The sequence below is a fragment of the Coregonus lavaretus genome (genome assembly GCF_964263955.1).
Source record: "Coregonus lavaretus genome assembly, chromosome: 6".
NCBI lineage: Eukaryota > Metazoa > Chordata > Actinopteri > Salmoniformes > Salmonidae > Coregonus > Coregonus lavaretus.
This window is the reverse complement of record NC_139993.1, coordinates 59667034-59686314: the sequence shown is the minus strand read 5'-3', so window position 1 is coordinate 59686314 and position 19281 is coordinate 59667034. Positions and strand designations below refer to the sequence as shown.

At 43.4% G+C, this 19281-nt stretch overlaps 1 protein-coding gene across 1 annotated transcript in view; it reads right to left on the bottom strand.

Annotated features, from left to right (window-relative positions):
• Positions 1–19281, bottom strand: part of hmcn1 (hemicentin 1) — a 183495-nt gene that overhangs the window by 139967 nt on the left and 24247 nt on the right. The window contains exons 2-6 of the mRNA XM_084163907.1: positions 15291–15361; positions 6665–6823; positions 6379–6501; positions 3323–3494; positions 1218–1324 (exon numbers count right to left, since the gene is read on the bottom strand). Coding sequence (XP_084020033.1) covers positions 1218–1324; positions 3323–3494; positions 6379–6501; positions 6665–6823; positions 15291–15361 — 632 coding nt within the window. The remainder of the gene's footprint in view (positions 1–1217; positions 1325–3322; positions 3495–6378; positions 6502–6664; positions 6824–15290; positions 15362–19281) is intronic.

Sequence of the window (19281 nt, the reverse complement as noted above, 5' to 3'; positions counted from 1 at the left end):
AGTAAAACAACAGTAGTGTGGCTCTGAGCAGGGAGGGATGAGGTCATGGTGGCTAGTGGATTGGGACTTGATGGGAGTAGGGGAGGGAGGGGCCATAAAACAGAGAAACATGACATGAGAGAGCCCGAGGACGCTGGGTAGTTCGGCCTGAGCCATTGCAGCGATAACCTCAGTCAATAACAACACTTGACAAGAACCAAAACTCTGAGGAACGAAACAAACGCCTCTTGAGACTTCAGCCTCAACTACAGCAGCCAGATCTACAGAGAAATTAGTCATCAATCTGTCTGGCTCACTGCTCAGACCGTACACCCCCACCTCACCCCACCCAACTAAACCCCACCCTCAGGAGGCTAGTCCACCCAGGGATGAATGACGTCATCTTTCTTTTCATCTCTCTTTTTCGTAAATCATCAAACACACAGAACACAGCAGTGGCTAGGACATGTAGGACATGGAAAGTGGCCCCACAGGGAGCTTCAGAGACTAAACAGCGCCCCTCACACCCCCTCCTCATACGACAACAAATCACTCAGGTGGAAATGTGTGTCATTTCCTGTCTGCCGGCGTTGACATTGTGGGCACCCTGCTTTGCGTCTCTGTTAGCGCTCCCCTCACATCAGGGGGCCAGGGCCCTGAAATATAGTTTCATTGGCCCTGGAACCCAACACTAGAACCCAACTCTAGAACTCAACAGTGGAACCCAATACCGGAACCCAACACCGGAACCCAACACCAGAACCCAACACTGAAACCCAACACTGGAACTGAACACTGGGGGCCCTTAACAAGCAGGAAAGACATGACATGGCACAAAACAAGCACACGTCTCCATTTTCATCCACCTTCATCAATCAGACAATCAGACCGTCAGACCGCTACGAACAGCCAACTCTGATGATGAAAGAGTTTTCTTCTCTATCATTCCAGTCTTACTGTAGGTCAGCAGACAGATGCTTCAACCGAAGCATGGCTTATCGATTACATCTGCACACCTTGATGTATTACTGTAGTAATTCAGGTTAAGTTCCTTGCTCAAGGGACCAGCGGCAGTAGCGTGCAGCCTCCTGGGGTGTGTTCTGATCGCTAAGCCATACAGCTGACCTATATAAGTCATTTTTTACGACTACTCCAGCTTTCTTTAAGCGTGAGAGAGGAAATCCAAAAATGTTTTGGACAGACATTTCCGTGTGAGAAATGAGGAATTTATTGTTTACCTTTATGGACCACATTCCAGGCTCCGGGTCCTTGATGTTGACGACCCTGGCAGAGTTGGGAATGTGTAGGAGTTCCGTCAGACCGTCGCTCTCCCCGACAAGCTTCCCTGTTTGGAAATACATTTCCATTTTCTTTGCAGCCAAACAAACCAAACTAATTTCAGCAACTCTAAAACAATAGAATTGAACTCATTGAACTAATATTGAGCTGAAATCAAATAAAATTGTATTTGTCACATGCGCCGAATACACCTTTACGTGAAATGCTTGCTTACGAGCCCTTCCCAACGATGCAGAGTTAAAAATAATAATAAAATACAAATAGTAACACAAGAGGAATAAAATACACAAAAATGTATCTATATACGGTACAGGGAGTACCAGTACCAGATCATTGTGCAGGGATAAGAGGTATTTGAGGTAGATGTGTACATGAAGGCAGGGTAAAGTGACTAGGCATCAGGATAGATAATAAGAGTAAAATAAAGAACAGACTAGCAGCAGCAAATGATGAGTGTAAAAGTGTGTGTATGTGTGTGTGTGTGTGTTTGTGTATGTGTCGTATCGGTATGTCTGTGTGTGTTATGTGTGTGTGTGTGTGTGTATGTACTGTATGTGAATGTATGTGTGTGGGTTTTGTGTGAGTGTTAGTGTAGTGTGTACGAGTGTGTATATAGTGTGTATATATACTGAGTGTACAAAACATTAAGAACACCTTCCTAATATTGAGTTGCACCCCCTTTTGCCAACAGAACAGCCTCAATTCATCGGCGCATGGACTCAACAAGGTGTTGAAAGCGTTCCACAGGGATGCTGGTCCATGTTGACTCCAATGCTTTCCACGGTTGTGTCAAGTTGGCTGGATGTCTTTTATGTGGTGGACCATTCTTGATACGGGAAACTGTGGAGTATGAAAACCCCAGCAGCGTTGAACTTCTTGACATAAACCAGTGCACCTGGCACCTACTACGGTGCCCCGTTCAAAGGCACTTAAATATTTTGTCTTGCCATGTCTTAATTGTCTCAAGGCAAAAAATATTTATTTAACCTGTCTCCTCCCCTTCATTTACACTGACTGAAGTGGATGTAACAAGTGACATCAATAAGGGATCATAGCTTTCACCTGGATTCACCTGGTCAGTCTGTGTCATGGAAAGAGCAGGTGTTCTTTATGTTTTGTACACTCAGTGTATAGTCTTGTGAGTGTGAATAGAGTCAGTGCAAAATAGGGTCAGTGCAGATAGTACGGTTAACCATTTAATTAACTATTTAGCAGTCTTATGGCTATTTAGCAGTCTTATGGCTATTTAGCAGTCTTATGGCTATTTAGCAGTCTTATGGCTTTGGGGTAGAAGCTGTCTCAGAGCCTGTTGGTCTGAGAGCTGATGCTAGATGGTAACAGAGTGAACAGTCTATGGCTTGGGTTGCTGGAGTCTTCGGACATCTTTCGGGCCTTCCTCTGACACCGCCTGATATAGAGGCCCTGGATGGCAGGGAGTTCGGCCCCAGTGATGTACTGGGCTGGCCGCGCCACCCTCTGTAGTGCTTTGCGGCCGAGAGCGGTGCATTTGCCATACCAAGCGGTGATGCAGCCAGTCAAGATGCTCTCGATAGTGCAGTTGTATAACTTTTTGAGGATCGGCCCATGAGGATGTCCAGGATCCAGTCGCGGAGGGAGGTGTTCAGTCCTAGGGTCCCTAGCTTGGTGATGATCCTGGAGGAGACTATGACGTTGAACGCTGAGCCGTAGTCTATGAACAGCATCCTCACATAGTTATTTCTCCTCTTTCCAGATGGGAGCAGGCAGTGCGAAGTGCAACTGAGATTGCATCATCTGTGGATCTGTTGGGGCGGTATTCGAATTGGAGTTGGTCCAGGGTGTCTGGGATGATGGTGTTGATGTGAGCCATGACCAGCCTTTCAAAGCACTTCATAGCTGAGCGGAACTGAAGAGAATTAAGGCCCCAAAAAGCAAAGCTACAGTACATTAGAAAAGCCTTCCGCGAACACTACAGTGCCTGACTTGTGAGCAGACAGTCCTGTGAAATCTGACAAAAGGTGAAAGGTCATAGGGAAGGGGTGGTGTGTTTTGTGCAGTAGCCTACCCTGGGGGTTGCGTATCTCGATGTCAGGTGCGGGGCCGCTGAGTGCCACAGTGACCTCCTTCAGGCTGGGGTCAAAGGGGATCGGCCAGGTGTTGCTGACCCCGTTGTAGTGGTCAGTGGACAGCAGGTGGACCTTGGATGACTGCACTGCCTCTTCCACCCATTTCAACACCTACAGGAAGGGGGAGAGAGATGAGAGGACAATATGCACAGAGATGACAATATGCACACACGCACACACACAGAACATAGAAGGGTGATTCCACGCCAGGAAGGCCCAAAAATATTTCTGTTATCTCAGATTATTCTGGCAATTCTCACATAGAAACTCCATTGGGAGGAAGGATGTTTGATAAGCTTTTTACATTTGTATCACAAACCATTTTTGAGAAAATCATGATAAAGCTATGAGAGCTTTGCGATAACTCCGTAATGAAAAGCGCTATACAAATTAAATGTATTATTATTATTATTATTATAATTATTATAAAAGAGGCTATTTTAGGCCCTTTTTAGACCTATACATGCCTCCTGTAAGACCCTATGATCTGTGAACCGTACATGATGCAGACAACATGTTGTTGTCATTATACTCCTTATAGTGTGCTCTAAAATATGGAGTATGTCTAGATAAAATAAAATCCCATTCATTTATTCAACATAAAAAATAATAATATTAATATCTCAAAAGTACCCTTTTGATTTAGCTTATTTTTAGACATATTGTTTGGAACAATATACTCTTCAAACATATAACATTTCCATAGTGGGCTCTCTGGTACTATTTTCGGGCTATCTTGGCGTGGAATCGGCCAGGAGCTAGTTATTGTTCCACACATTACTGTATTCACTCCCTACTTTCAGGTTTCCCACGCCCACTCCTTCTCAGTCCTAGAGTAAAGGCTCATAGGCAGCATCAGGGGTTAATTGACCAAAACGCACAAGACCATTAAAGACTATTATATATTCTCTGACATTCCTTTTAATTTTCTCTTTTATAAACAATACAAAACATACACAAACAAACGACAACATAATTCAAACATCAACTACATCACACCTGCCCAGACCCACTAGCACACACCCCCATCTCCAGCATCACACATCTCTGACATTCCAGCGATCCCTCTTTTCCTCCCCGAATCCACCACCGCCCCCCACCACCCCCCACCATCGTAACCACCACCTTCTGACCCTCGTCAGCTGCAAGGTCGTCCCACAACATGTGCAGGAACTTTGGCGAAAATAAATTGAGACTCCCCCCTGCATCCTGACCCAGTTCCTGTTTGACCCAGCTTCTGTTCAGTGTGACCGACCCACTACTTCCAGACCTCTTTAACCCTCACCCTGCCTTGTTGCTCTACACATGCCCCCTCCATCAATCCCCTCTCTGGGGTGATGTCCCGGAGGTTGTCCCCCTGGCCCAGAGGGGACACAGTGACAGGTCTGTCATGGGGAGGTCAAATGAGGCCGGCCCAGTTGCAGAGGGCCGTGGCTGGGTAGACAGAAGGGGACCCCAGCCTCTCTTCTTGTGGGACCATGGAGGCCATGGGGCCAGGTGGGAGTCGAGGATTCAGTGGGAATGGTAGAGGTCAACTAGCCATTGTTCTTTGTCAGCCCCCTGCTTGTGCTTGTTCATCAGTAGATAGGTGGTTACCCCTCAGACAGTGGTCAAGGATGTTTAAAAGAGAGAGAGAGAGGGGGGGGGGGGGGGGGGGGGACATGTGAGTCAATGCCCATGTCAGTGCTGAGAGAGAGTAATTTTTACATTGCCCTTCCAGATTTAGACTTCAAGAAAAATCTGACTAAAAAACAGAATATTTCCTTTGATTTGCATTCTTTGGAACGCTCAGACATCATGCATCAATCTGTTTAAGAGCTGTGCAATCAATTAAATAACTATTTCACAGTGAAGTCCACATAAATCCCAGTTCAGGCAGGCTTGGAGTGGTCCCACCTATACGATACGTCACTAGAGCAGTAAAACCGTCCAGCGATGCTTTATTTACATTCATCTAAGGCTAATGTTCGGGCCAAGTTGAGGCACTCCAAAGCCGGTGATGCTTCCACCATCCGTGACTCCACTTCATTTCAAGCCTGCATGTTCCGGGTCTGAGAATGTTCTGGATCTGAGAATGTTCTGGGTCTGAGAATGTTCTGGGTCTGGAACCAAGTCATAGATCAGTCCTGTGTTTGTGTTCTACTGAGACCCGACTCCTGTCAGACAGAGCCAGCTCAGCACCACAGTCTGCTCAGTAGTGGAGAATAATGACGTGATGATAGCAGATCACGCTTCCTCCCGAAGAGGAGCCACCAAGTTTTTTTTAGATGCTATTGTATGTCTGAAATTCCCAAATGTTATTTGAGGACATAGAGAAAGAGAAAGTGAGGGAGGCACACAACTAAACAGAGAGCAAAGAGATGAACAACTGAACCAACAGCTGATTGGGTGGACAGTAAGTGTAGAATCGATTAGTTCCATTCAGGCTGATGAATAGGTCTTCCCAATCAGGCTGATTGACATGACTAATTCCATTCAGGCTGATTGACAGGTCTAGTTCCATTCAGGCTGATTGACAGGTCTTTCCATTCAAGCTGATTGACAGGACTAGTTCCATTCAGACTGATTGACAGGACTAGTTCCATTCAGGATGATTGACAGGACTAGTACCATTCGGGCTGACTGACGGGTCTGTCTTTCATTTCAGGCTGACTGACAGGTCTAGTTCCAGTTGGGCTGACTGACAGGACTAGTTCCATTAAGGCTGACTGACAGGACTAGTTCAATTCGGGCTGACTGGCTGACTTGTTCCATTTAGGCTGATTGACAGGTCTAGTTCCATTCAGGCTGATTGAAAGGACTAGTTCGAGTCGGGCTGATTGACAGGACTAGGTCCATTCAGGTTGACTGACCGGACTAATTCCATTCAAGCTGACTGAAAAGACTAGTTCCATTCGGGCTGACTGACAGGACTAGTTCCATTCGAGCTGACTTAACGGGACTAGTTCCATTCAGGCTGACTGACATGTCTAGTTCCAATCGGGCTGACTCTCACCTCGTTGACTTGTTTCTTGTCCAGGTGGAACACCTGTCCAGAGCTGGTGGAGGCGATCTCTTCGTAGACCTTGTACCCGATGTGAGCCCGGTCATCACAATCCCCTGTCAGCACAAACACCACCTACACACACATGCACACACACACGCACACACACACGCACGTGCACACATACAAAACACATCAGACTATAGACACAGCGGCACAAATAAAGGAATGCAATATTTACATTTTAAACCACATTCAATCTTCTCCAACAATCTCTTCCAGATGTTCACAGCTTTACCTGAGACTGTTTCTGCTGGATGAGCTGCAGGACCTCCTGGGTCAGCTTGTAGTCTTTGGATCGGGCATCTGTGAAGACGTAAATGAAGGACCCCGGCAGGGAGATCTCCAGGGCGATCTTGATGGCGCCAATGCTCATTTCTGGGCAGTCTCCACCTCCCTGGTGACAGAACCATTAGGATGAGCCAAAACAAACCTATACAGCATGTTGGGTACATTCACTATCAAAGTGTTCTAGAACATTCTGGGCATTATGGAACAGAGCACTTCATGGGAATTTTGCAAGAACACTTGATTCCACACCATTTATATTTAAAGCACATTGGAAACCATAAAGGATGAATGCAGTGTTGACATAGTGTTGTGTTCCAATCTGTAATACATACTGTAGATTACAGTTTATTTCAATTGCTAACAAGCATCGGTCAATACTGAAGCCACTTTTTCAAAACCCTTCACAGTCTGCATTACCAACATGCATCTTGGCCAAACAGTTAATCTCACCACCAAAACTCACTCAAACCACCAAAACGCTTCATACATGTCTCAAAATAAGTTTGTTCGACCATAACACTGGCAACAATTCTCACTCAGAAAGCATACATTGTCACTCATAACACACGGACCTAAAAAAACACTAACAACAGGGCGCATTACATAAATGATTAACTTTTCTCTTTGAAGTTTTTTTTCACATAAATCAGTATTTCATTATAGAATAAGAATAACACCTTTTCCCTTTATTGACTGTACTAAAGTATATGTAACAAGAATAATTCAGAAATGCAGCAAATTGCCTCAATAGCCTTTTTTTTCTATATCTTTGCATATAGTAATTTACTTGTGAAAAATAAAAAGTTGAAACAAAAAACTAAATCCTGAAATTCCAGGGCTGCAATAATCATTCAAAAAAAAAACATCATCAACATGTATAGTATAATCCCTCATACTGTAGAGTACTGGGAGGGTTCTAGTCTCCCTCTCTCCTGCATTTGGCCACTAGTTCTCATATTGATACCGGAGTTCTTTCACACGTTCCTCTCAAAGGGCACAGTGTACAACTGCTTCATCCTTATTTTATGTTTCTCTAGGACTCTGGCAATTGTCGTTGTGCTGACCGTATTCACAGCTTTGGATCCTACTGAAAAACACAAAACAATCAATATATTTCCAAATGTCAGTACATGTGAAAATGTGAACATACTGTATTGTACTGTAATATGTAGTTCAATTATCATTGAAGGATGCACATCTCACCTGTTGTTTTGCCGGAAAATGTGTACTATTGATGCAACTGTTGAACGCTGCAGATTTGGTTTCACCCTTAAACCTGCCTCTCTCAAAGAGAGACCATGGTTTACAACATGGTCAATAACTGTGGCCCGTATCTCATCAGAGACCACCGCTCTTGGTCTTCCTCTCCTTTGTCCTCCACGCATTCTCCCTCTCCCTCTCCCTCTCCCTCTCCCTGCCACTCTTCTTTCCCCACCAACCTGTCTTCCTTGATCCATGTTTCCATACTAAATCATTCCGAAGCCGTCCTCTTTTGTCTGTTTGGTAACAAGACTAAAAACAGGACACTTGGGTAGGCTTTCAACTGAAATTGCAATCAGCTGTGTTTGGAGTGATTCAATATTCTGCTGAGATTTTCAATATGTTTCAATCTGGTTACTGCAGAAATGCACGACATTTGTTATCATTCTGTTTTGAATGTGTTTTTAACAGTTTAGGAAACAGTGTGTTAGCATTTGAAAACATGTGCTGCAAATATATAGTTTTGCAGGTGGTGGAGTATGAATGAGAAAAGAGTTCATGGATTTCGGAGAATGTGGTCATTGAATGCATTTTGTGTGAAAGCAATGAAAAATGATTCACAGTTTGGTCCAGATACACTTCTGTTTCGCTGACTGTGTGAAGAGTTTTGACAATGTGACTTCAGTTTTGACCAATGCATGTTAGCAATTGAAAAGAACTGTAACAAGATTATAATTTAAACACATGTATAGCATGTCTATGAACCCTATAAACAGATCTGGACTGGGGATGATAGGACTTAAACAGGTGGAAGGTAGCTTAGTGGTAAAGAGCGTTGTGCCAGTAACCGAAAGGTCGCTGGTTCTAATCCCCGAGCCGACTGGGTGAAAAATCTGTCGATGTGCCCTTGAGCAAGGCACTTAACCCTAATTGCTCTGGATAAGAGTGTCTGCTAAATGACAAAAAAAATTGTTTTTGAATGTTGAGGGACTAGTGGTGACATTGTGCTGTAGATAACCTGTAGAGGTTGTCGATGATTGGTAATTTGTTCCGCTAAATGTTAATGACTACTTACTGCAGAAAAGCTGTTATGTAATAATTTTTTGTTATCTAATGTTTCTTCTCAATGATTCTGGTGTTTTTTTGCTCAAAATCTCTACATTTGCTAAAACTGCATCAAAACCTCAGGAAAGGTTCCAGGGTACTCATGCTTTTTCCCATAAATTCAAATACATTCAAATCGTTGATGCCACGGCCTTCCTGAGTCCAGTCACTGTTAATGGACAGTGTCAGCATAGGCCTCGCTGCTTTGCCTAGTTTGAAGCTTCATTCATTGCATTGAGACAATTTCATATTTTTCACATGCGTATTGCCTAAACATGTTGTGTGGGTATTGCCTGGGGTAAGCTGTGCACATTTGGGCGTGTCTACATAATTTGGCATTCGCATCCATTGAACTGAACAAAGCTAGCTAGCAAAAACAACCTGAAAATGGACACTATTGCACTTCAAAAAATGTCCACGTTTGAATAATGTAACGAGCGCCATTTGGAAGGTTTGAAGAGTGGAAAGTCAACTATAATAAAAGTTAAGACCAAACAGAAGCAGCATACAGGAGCTCTACACACAAGACGTGACATGACAGGCAACCACCATTTCCCTCACTGCTAGCTGACAGACAACCACCATCTTCCTCACTGCTAGCTGACTGACAACCACCATCTCCCTCACTGCTAGCTGACAGACAACCACCATCTCCCTCACTGCTAGCTGACAGACAACCACCATCTCCCTCACTGCTAGCTGACAGACAACCACCATCTCCCTCACTGCTAGCTGACAGACAACTACCATCTCCCACACTGCTAGCTGTCGGGCAGGTGAACAGTGAGTATTGGACTGTCCACTTGCGTGAAATGTAATTACCAATTAAAGCTGCAATATGTAATATTTTGGGTGACCTAACCAAATTCATATAGAAATGTGAGTTATAGATCTGTCATTCTCATTGAAAGCAAGTTTAAGAAGCGGTAGATCTGTTCTATGTGCGCTATTTCTATGCTTCCGTTCTTATGTTGGTTTTTTGCGTCTTCAAATTGCTGAAAATACAATATTACTGGTTATGGAAAATATATTTCACAGCGGTTCAGATGGTACAATGATTCTCTACACAATGACTGCTTGTTTTGTCACCTAAACTGAAATTAGGCAAACTATTAGAATTTCAGCAACCAGGAAATGGCGGAGCGATTTCTGCATATTGCACCTATATTATTTTTTACCCAAACTTTTACAACATCTTGGACATTTTCTTTTGCTTTGTGGACGTAATGAGAATGGGATATAATTTTGTGTCCGTGTGAAAATGGAACTGAAGGAGGCCTTGGAGATGCGTCTCCCACAGCCGTGTGCCTGCTGTTCTGCAGAATAAAATAATGGACATGGAGTTCTGCTGTGACTTCTACAGCGCTGTCACCGAGAGGTTCAGCAGACGACTGGACTTAATTTACTAGTAAAGGAAAGCCTAAATGCATTCTCCTTTGCAATTTGCAGGTTAGGCTACTGTTGAATCATGAGAAGAGACAACATCCCTTTGAATGCGTTTGATTTTTAAGCCAGAATTTCGTTCGGAGGTTTTTAACTGCATTTTTCAGTCATTTCGATTGTCGATATGGAAATTTCATTAGAACCTTATTTATTATATATGTGTGTAATAATATTTCACATAATAATATTATTATGTGTGTGTGTTTGCACGCGCTGCTCATTGGAAGAATTCTAAATCCATTGTTAAAGGCTATGGAGTAGGGATGGGAATTGCCAGGGACCTCACAATATAATATTATCAACATACTTAGGTGCCGATACGAAATGTAATGCGATTCTCACGATTCTATATGTATTGCGATTCGATACTGTGGTTTTATTGCGATTCGATGTTCCAAACATATTGCTCACCATATGTCTGCTGCAGAGGGACAAGAGAGAGTCATGAGAAAATGAGTTTTGATCAGTCAGGGAAATAAAAGTGCTGAAAACAAGTTGGTTCACTATTTAGTTGTCAGAGCACCTTACCGATCACTGCACCTGTACACAGCCCATCTGAAATTAGCCCACCCAACTACCTCATCCCTATATTGTTATTTATTTTGCTCTTTTGCACCCCAGTATCTCTATTTGCACATAATCTCTTGCACATCTAGCATTCCAGTGTTAATACTATTGTAATTATTTGTGCACTATAGCCTATTTATTGCCTTACCTCCATAACTTGCTACATTTGCTACACTGTATATATATTTTCTGTTGTATTTTTGACTTTATGTTTTTTTACCCCATATGTAACTCTGTGTTGTTTTTATCGCACTGCTTTGCTTTATCTTGGCCAGGTCGCAGTTGTAAATGAGAACTTGTTCTCAACTGGCTTACCTGGTTAAATAAAGGTGAAAAAAATAATAATAATAATAATAAAAAATGTTAAAAAGAAAATGGAGAACAAGCTATAGGATGAAAAATACCAGAGTTTTGGCACAGGTACAGCTGACTAGCGCTAGCTAATGCTACCTTACAAATCGATAATTGGAGTCAAATATACGTAAAAATGTATGCACGCATGACTGTAAGTCGCTTTGGATAAAAGCGTCTGCTAAATGGCATATTATTATTATTATTATTATTAAATATCAATATAATATCGTCCAAAAATAATATTTCGATATGTAACCTTATCTATTTTTTGTCTATTTTTTGTCTGATTAAATATGCTGCCATCAGAGGCTATCGCTTGTGTATCTTGGCTACATTGGTATTTACATTTTTGTTGGTCCATTTTGGTTAATAGCCTATGTCACTCTGGGTGTTGGAGCTATCTGTTGTATGGTGACCTTGGGCTTCATCAAGGTTTATTTGTGAGTAAATCTGGCTTTGATAATAGCCTGTGCTTACCCAGCCACCAACCTCACCGCACGCCATTGTGTAGCTTTATAAAAGCTTTACATAGCATTTATGAGGACTCTTGGCCAATCAGTGTATTGCTTTAGGGTTTTTTTCATAGTGAAATTACAGACATCTTTAATGATATACACTACCGTTCAAAAGTTTGGGGTCACTTAGAAATGTCCTTGTTTTTGAAAGAAAAGCAAATTTTTTGTCCATTAAAATAACATCAAATTGATCAGAAATACAGTGTAGACATTGTTAATGTTGTAAATGGCTATTGTAGCTGGAAACGGCTGATTATTAATGGAATATCTACATAGGCGTACAGAGGCCCATTATCCGTCCTGTGTTCCAATTGCACGTTGTGTTTGCTAATCCAAGTTTATCATTTTAAAAGGCTAATTGATCATTAGAAAACCCTTTTGCAATTATGTTAGCACAGCTGAAAACTGTTGTGCTGATTAAAGAATAAATAAAACTGGCCTTGACACTAGTTGAGTATCTGGAGCATCAGCAATTGTGGGTTCGATTACAGGCTCAAAATGGCCAGAAACAAATAACAGTCTATTCTTGTTCTGAGAAATGAAGGCTATTCCATGCGAGAAATTGCCAAGAAACTGAAGATCTCGTACAACGCTGTGTACTACTCCCTTCACAGAACAGTGCAAACTGGCTCTAACCAGAATAGAAAGAGGAGTGGGAGGCCCCGGTGCACAACTGAGCAACAGGACAAATCCATTAGAGTGTCTAGTTTGAGAAACAGACGCCTCACAGGTCCTCAACTGGCAGCTTCATTAAATAGTACCCGCAAAACACCAGTCTCAACGTCAACAGTGAAGAGGCATCTCCGGGATGCTGACCTTCTAGGCAGAGTTGCAAAGAAAAAGCCATATCTCAGACTGGCCAATAAAAAGACAAGATTAAGATGGGCAAAAGAACACAGACACTGGACAGAGGAAGATTGGAAAAAAGTGTTATGGACAGACGAATCGAAGTTTGAGGTGTTCGGATCACAAAGAAGAACATTTGTGAGACGCAGATCAAATTAAAAGATGCTGGAGGAGTGCTTGATGCCATCTGTCAAGCATGGTGGAGGCAATGTGATGGTCTGGGGGTGCTTTGGTGGTGGTAAAGTAGGAGATTTGTACAGGCTAAAAGGGATCTTGAAGAAGGAAGGCTATCACTCCATTTTGCAACACCATGCCATACCCTGTGGACGGCGCTTGATTGGAGCCAATTTCCTCCTACAACAGGACAATGACCCAAAGCACAGCTCCAAACTATGCAAGAACTATTTAGAGAAGAAGCAGTCAGCTGGTATTCTGTCTATAATGGAGTGGCCAGCACAGTCACCGGATCTCAACCCTATTGAGCTGTTGTGGGAGCAGCTTGACCGTATGGTATGTAAGAAGTGCCCATCAAGCCAATCCAACTTGTGGGAGGTGCTTCAGGAAGCATGGGGTGAAATCTCTTCAGATTACCTAAACAAATTGACAACTAGAATGCCAAAGGTCTTGAAGGCTGTAATTTCTGCAAATGGAGGATTCTTTGACGAAAGCAAAGTTTGAAGGACACAATTATTATTTAAATAAAAAACATTATTTCTAACCTTGTCAATGACTACGTTTCCTATTCATTTAGCTATATTTCCTATTCAAACTAATTTCCTGTATGTTTTCATGGAAAACAAGGAGATTTCTAAGCGACCCCAAACTTTTGAACGGTAGTGTATGTTTGACATTAACTGAAAGAATATATTCTGTTCTGCTGTCTATCTTAAAGTCTCTTACATTTTACTCCTCTTCTCTGTTGCTGTCTCTCCACCCCCCCACCCCCCCACCCCCACTCTCTCACTCCCCTCTCTCCATCTCCCTTCACCCCTCTCTCTCTCCCTCTCTCTCTCTCTCTCTATTCCTCACTCTCTCTCGCTTTCTTTCTTCCTCCCTCTCTCCATATTTCTGTCTCCCTCCCTCCCCCCTCTCTCTGTGGGGTCAGGGGAACTGTCCTCTGGAGCATTCTAGGAGGCACGTGTCTGTATGAGGGGAGCGCTGGACGCCAGGAGGAACATCTGGAACTGACTGATCCCTGTTTCCAGACCAGGGGGATGGAATGTGAGGAGAACTCCTCTCCTCCGCTCCCTAACACCCCCACCCACCGGCAAAGAATCCCCCCCATCCCGTAACAATAACCCTATCACCCCCTGTACGTGCACTCTCATTCCCCCCTACAGTACCAAAATATAGGACAGCACAAAATATAGTACATACCCCACCAGCTGATCTCAACAACCTTGTGCGAGAACAACTGGCTTGGAGGGAACCTATGGTAACCAGAATGAGGGTAGCCTACTGGACATCGAAAGGGCTGACCCAATGATGTATATAAACAATGTATGTATGGCTATGGAGCTGACCCATATAAGAGGTTAACTACATCAGAGTTGAACTGCATTAGATTAGATGTCATCTACATACAACTACATGAGATAGTCCTAAAACTCATCAGTTCTTTAACCTGGTCCCAGCCTACAGCAGCAGAGAGATGACAGGTGACAACCGGGGTCAGGAGAGGATAGCCTGGCATAGTCCTGTAAAAGGAAGCTCAGGGATCTCTATGGGGGTACTGTGTTACACAGAACACCCCCACTCACACGCCAAACACAAGCTAGCATGCGCCAAGGATGCACAAGCACATGCCAAGGATGTCCCCTCGCAGGGCAGCTAGCTGCAGTATCTGAACGCTAGCTACTGGTTTCACCGCATTGCTCCTTTGCTCCCAGACACAAATCACTCTTCTGTCAGTGGTCTGCTCAGATACTGATACTGCTGAGAGACAAATCTGGGTTTCAGTGAAGCACTTCAGCAGCATTGTTCAAATAATGGATTACCATACAGAGAGGTGATAACCACCAATCACAAGAGAACTTCCTCCCTCTCCTCCCTTCCTCTGAGCGATTGCAGGAGAATTTGGACTTCGCATCGCTCTGTTTGGCTCTCTGACTCAGTTGATTATTTTTGTTTGGATATGTGTTTGTTTAGATATGTGTTATTTTTGTTTAGATATGTGTTTGTTTAGATATGTGTTATTTTTGTTTAGATATGTGTTTGTTTAGATATGTGTTATTTTTGTTTAGATATGTGTTTGTTTAGATATGTGTTATTTTTGTTTAGATATGTGTTTGTTTAGATATGTGTTATTTTTGTTTAGATATGTGTTTGTTTAGATATGTGTTATTTTTGTTTAGATATGTGTTTGTTTAGATATGTGTTATTTTTGTTTAGATATGTGTTTGCGATGGCTATGGAAAATCAGGAAGCAAAACAAACCCAGGTTTCACGAGAATGTTGTTATGTATCCAGTATGGTCAACTTTCAGAGAAACAAAAATACAACAGCTCTGTATAACTGAGGAGGGTCGTTAACTCTAGAACCCACCTGGACGTACAGCTCCCTCAGTTCAAACTGAAACTTCTTTGGATCCGTTGTGATGGTTACCGGTCCTATTTCTGCAAAGGAACAAGATAAATTAAACATTACAGACAGCCAGAACATGATGTATAGTGTTGTAGACTAATAGCCCTATTAGAATGAATAATTGACATAGTTTCTTGGTCTGAATTCCTGACTGTGGCCAAATATTTGTGCAGACGTCCAGGTTCAAATGTCACAGTTTGAACTGGTGTGACGGGGAGCTTCCTGTAAACACTCAGGAAACCAGATCCATCCCTCCACATAGTGTGTGTGTGTGTGTGTGTGTGTGTGTGTGTGTGTGTGTGTCTGTGTGTGTGTGTGTGTGTGTGTGTGTGTGTGTGTGTGTGTGTGTGTGTGTGTGTGTGTGTGTGTGTGTGTGTGTGTGTGTGTGTGTGTGTGTGTGTGCATGTGCGTGTGTGCGTGTGTTTGTGATGAGAGGGAAGAGATCTCCATTTTGCATCTTCAAATGGACTATGCTGAAATGAGGCCCTTTTTGGCTCTAGATATATGCCCATTCACACACATGCACAGTATCAGGGAGGGTGGTGTCTGGGCAGGCGCCATGCAGGCACCCAGGAGTTGCTTTGGGATTGATAAGGAGACCCCAGCTCTGGAGAAACTTCAATGCCCTCTTTCAGCCTATCATGGCTCACATGGCCTTTCTCATGTGCCTATCACAACTACGATTGCAGGGTCGATGAAACAGACAAAGAAGTGGAACTTACAACAACTTGGAACATGAAAATCTGTTATTGTGAGGTCAACATAACTGGACGACAGATCAAAGGCTTGCATGGCAGAGGAGGTTTAATAGTCAACCACAATCATTTTCCCATTACATTTCCCATGGTTTACTTGGTACAATATGTCAGTTCATTTTCAGATAAAAATCTAGCAAAAGCGAGGGAGGGAGTCAGTCTGACTTAGGAAAAAGTCAAAAGTGATACTCTGACTCAGCCGATCTGAGGCCAAGTCATTCTCATTAAAAATGCTTATGGAAACCTACTAACATTTCACCTCTAAATGAATGTTCCACATGTTGCAACTCTTTCAAACTGATTTCCAGCCTGAACACGACACACAGAATGGATGGACTGATCCTAGCTGTGGAACTCCTAACACCATCCAATAAAGGCCCTTCTAACGGCAACCCCCACTGACACTAATTGGCCATGGCTCCGTTACAAAAGGCCAACATGTTCTCATTAACAATGTTCCCATTCCCCTCCCTCAACCTCTACCCTCCCTCCATCCCTCCCTTCCTACCCCAGGCGGTCAGCTGTTCTGCAGCTCTTGGGGAAGACCTTACGGCTCAGGTATGCTCTTGTGTCATCGCCGGTCGGGGTTCGGCGTGAGGACATCCTTCAGCTTCGCCGGTTATAAAAATTGTTATAAAAACGGTTATAAAAGCCCCAAACAGCAAGTGAGTGACATCATCAACCACCTTTTTTCTCCAACTGCGTTGGTTGGTCGGTAGTCAAACCGCTTCTTCTCAGCTTACTTGTGTTTCAGTCTTTTAATGCTTGCTAAATCAAAATGTTCAACTATGAAAATAATAATGTTTGCAGGATTGTCCTGACTTCCAAGAACGCCTGAATGGCTTGGCCTTGCTTTTCTGGATGGCTGGATGCAAGTTTCATCATCCAATTATTTCAGATCTACAGGAGTGCAAGTTTCACCATGGCACGGACCGTGGCGATACGTTGGCACATGAGAATGATTAGAATATGGCAAATTCTTGCATTCTATCCATGCTGGCTTTTGCAGGCTACCTGAGACATGAAACAGAGAGGTAGGAGGGCGTAAAGGCTGTCGCAAATGTAGGTTATTAATACTAATTTGCATAAATGGATAATGGAATCACTTCAACCACTTCATTTTCGGATGTATTTATATTTTTAGGTGTGACGTAATTACAGTAGGTCCAGCTCTTTTTATCGACGCAAGACAGTTAAATGGAAACGCACCATGGCAGGCAATTGTTGAATCTACTTTCTATGCAAACTTTCTAAATGTTGACAAAAAATCACTGGACAAGTTAATGGATACATAGCTACTGAGAAGTCTGGCCAGGCCTCTGCACTAGCACCACCACTGGGAGGGTTGATTGAAACAAAGAGGCCCAGAAGTGCCAAGGGGTCAGAAACCTACAAATTAGTTTCACAACAGAAATTACAGGCCAGGGGCGCTCTGCTCTGACGATAAGGAAAGAGCTGGTATACCGGTATACCGCCCAAGCCTAGTCAAATACCCCGGTATACGGTATACCGCCCAAGCCTAGTCAAATACCCCGGTATACGGTATACCGCCCAAGCCTAGTCAAATACCCCGGTATACCGCCCAAGCCTACTCAAATACCCCGGTATACGGTATACCGCCCAAGCCTAGTCAAATACCCCGGTATACGGTATACCGCCCAAGCCTAGTCAAATACCCCGGTATAAGGTATACCGCCCAAGCCTACTCGAATACCCCGGTATACGGTATACCGCCCAAGCCTAGTCAAATACCCCGGTATATGGTATACCGCCCAAGCCTAGTCAAATACCCCGGTATACGGTATACCGCCCAAGCCTAGTCAAATACCCCGGTATAGCCTAGTCAAATACTGTCAGTCTAGTTCTGCTCTATTTCCAACTCCTTATGGAATCGTCATGTTTGGTGTGACAATGAGGGACAAGTAGTTGGCAAGACAGCAGAAACAGATCTGGGACCAGGCTAGGGTACTGCTACTTTGGCCCAACCGCTACATACCGGTACGGTACATGGTGTAATGGAATGCACACCAAAGCTATGGCTCTTGTCGTATATGAAGATTATGACTTTGTTAATGTTTTTAAGTGGAACCTGAAAGGATGTTTATTTGGCAGAAAGAGAGCCGTTTTTAGTGTGACGCCACATACAACCGACAGGAAGTGTGTGTTGTGGACAGGGGATTGGACAGTAGAGGGAGCCACCCATATCTTGGGAAGATTATATATACTGGGTAAAAACGACGAAGAGGTTAGAGCGGCCATTGCAATCTGGGACGCCGTTCTCCGGGTGATCTTGACACCTGTAAACTCATGCTGAAATCTTGTGATATGAATAAAACTTATGATCAAGGTTCAGTATGAGCGGACTCCTTTGTTTCACAGCAATAATTACCAGCATTGACTCGACACTACACTCTCCTGATCTGATAACTAGACCAGGGGTGAAATGCTTCATAAAGAAACGTATCTGGTCCACAGGGTCACAGAGTCTGCTGGTTTAAGCCCTTAAGCCTTTTATCCAGAGACTAATTTAGACCTGCATAGACCACCATTGTATATCCCAATAAAGATGTTCATGTTCTGATCATCTGGACAATCTTTTTTATAAGAAAAAATAAAACAATGGAGATGTTCCAGTGTTTACTTCAGCGGTTAGTCCTGGGTCAGCCTCTCAGCCATTAGACATCAGACAGGAAGCGGTTTTAGTGTTTTTTCTCTATGATGATGAAGAGGAATACATCGGTTGGTGGGTTAGTGGCGTAAACAGGGACACGTGTGTGAACTCAGTCTGATGGAATGCTCTGAAGTCTGACCTTTGCATTCTCACCGTGTTTATCTGAGGTAATGCTAGTTAGCCAAATTAGCGTGCCACGCAAATCCCATGCATGCTTAAACACTAACAGAGAGGCTAATGGGATGGAACAATCTGGGCAGCTTTCCAGCGCAATCTTTAATTTCACCTCCTCCAAAGTTACATACACACAAACACACACACACATGAACATGCACACAGACACCACGCACACACAAGCTCAGACACACACACACACACACACACATGAACATGCACACAGACACCACGCACACACAAGCTCAGACACACACACACACACACACACATGAACATGCACACAGACACCACGCACACACAAGCTCAGACACACACACACACACACACACATGAACATGCACACAGACAC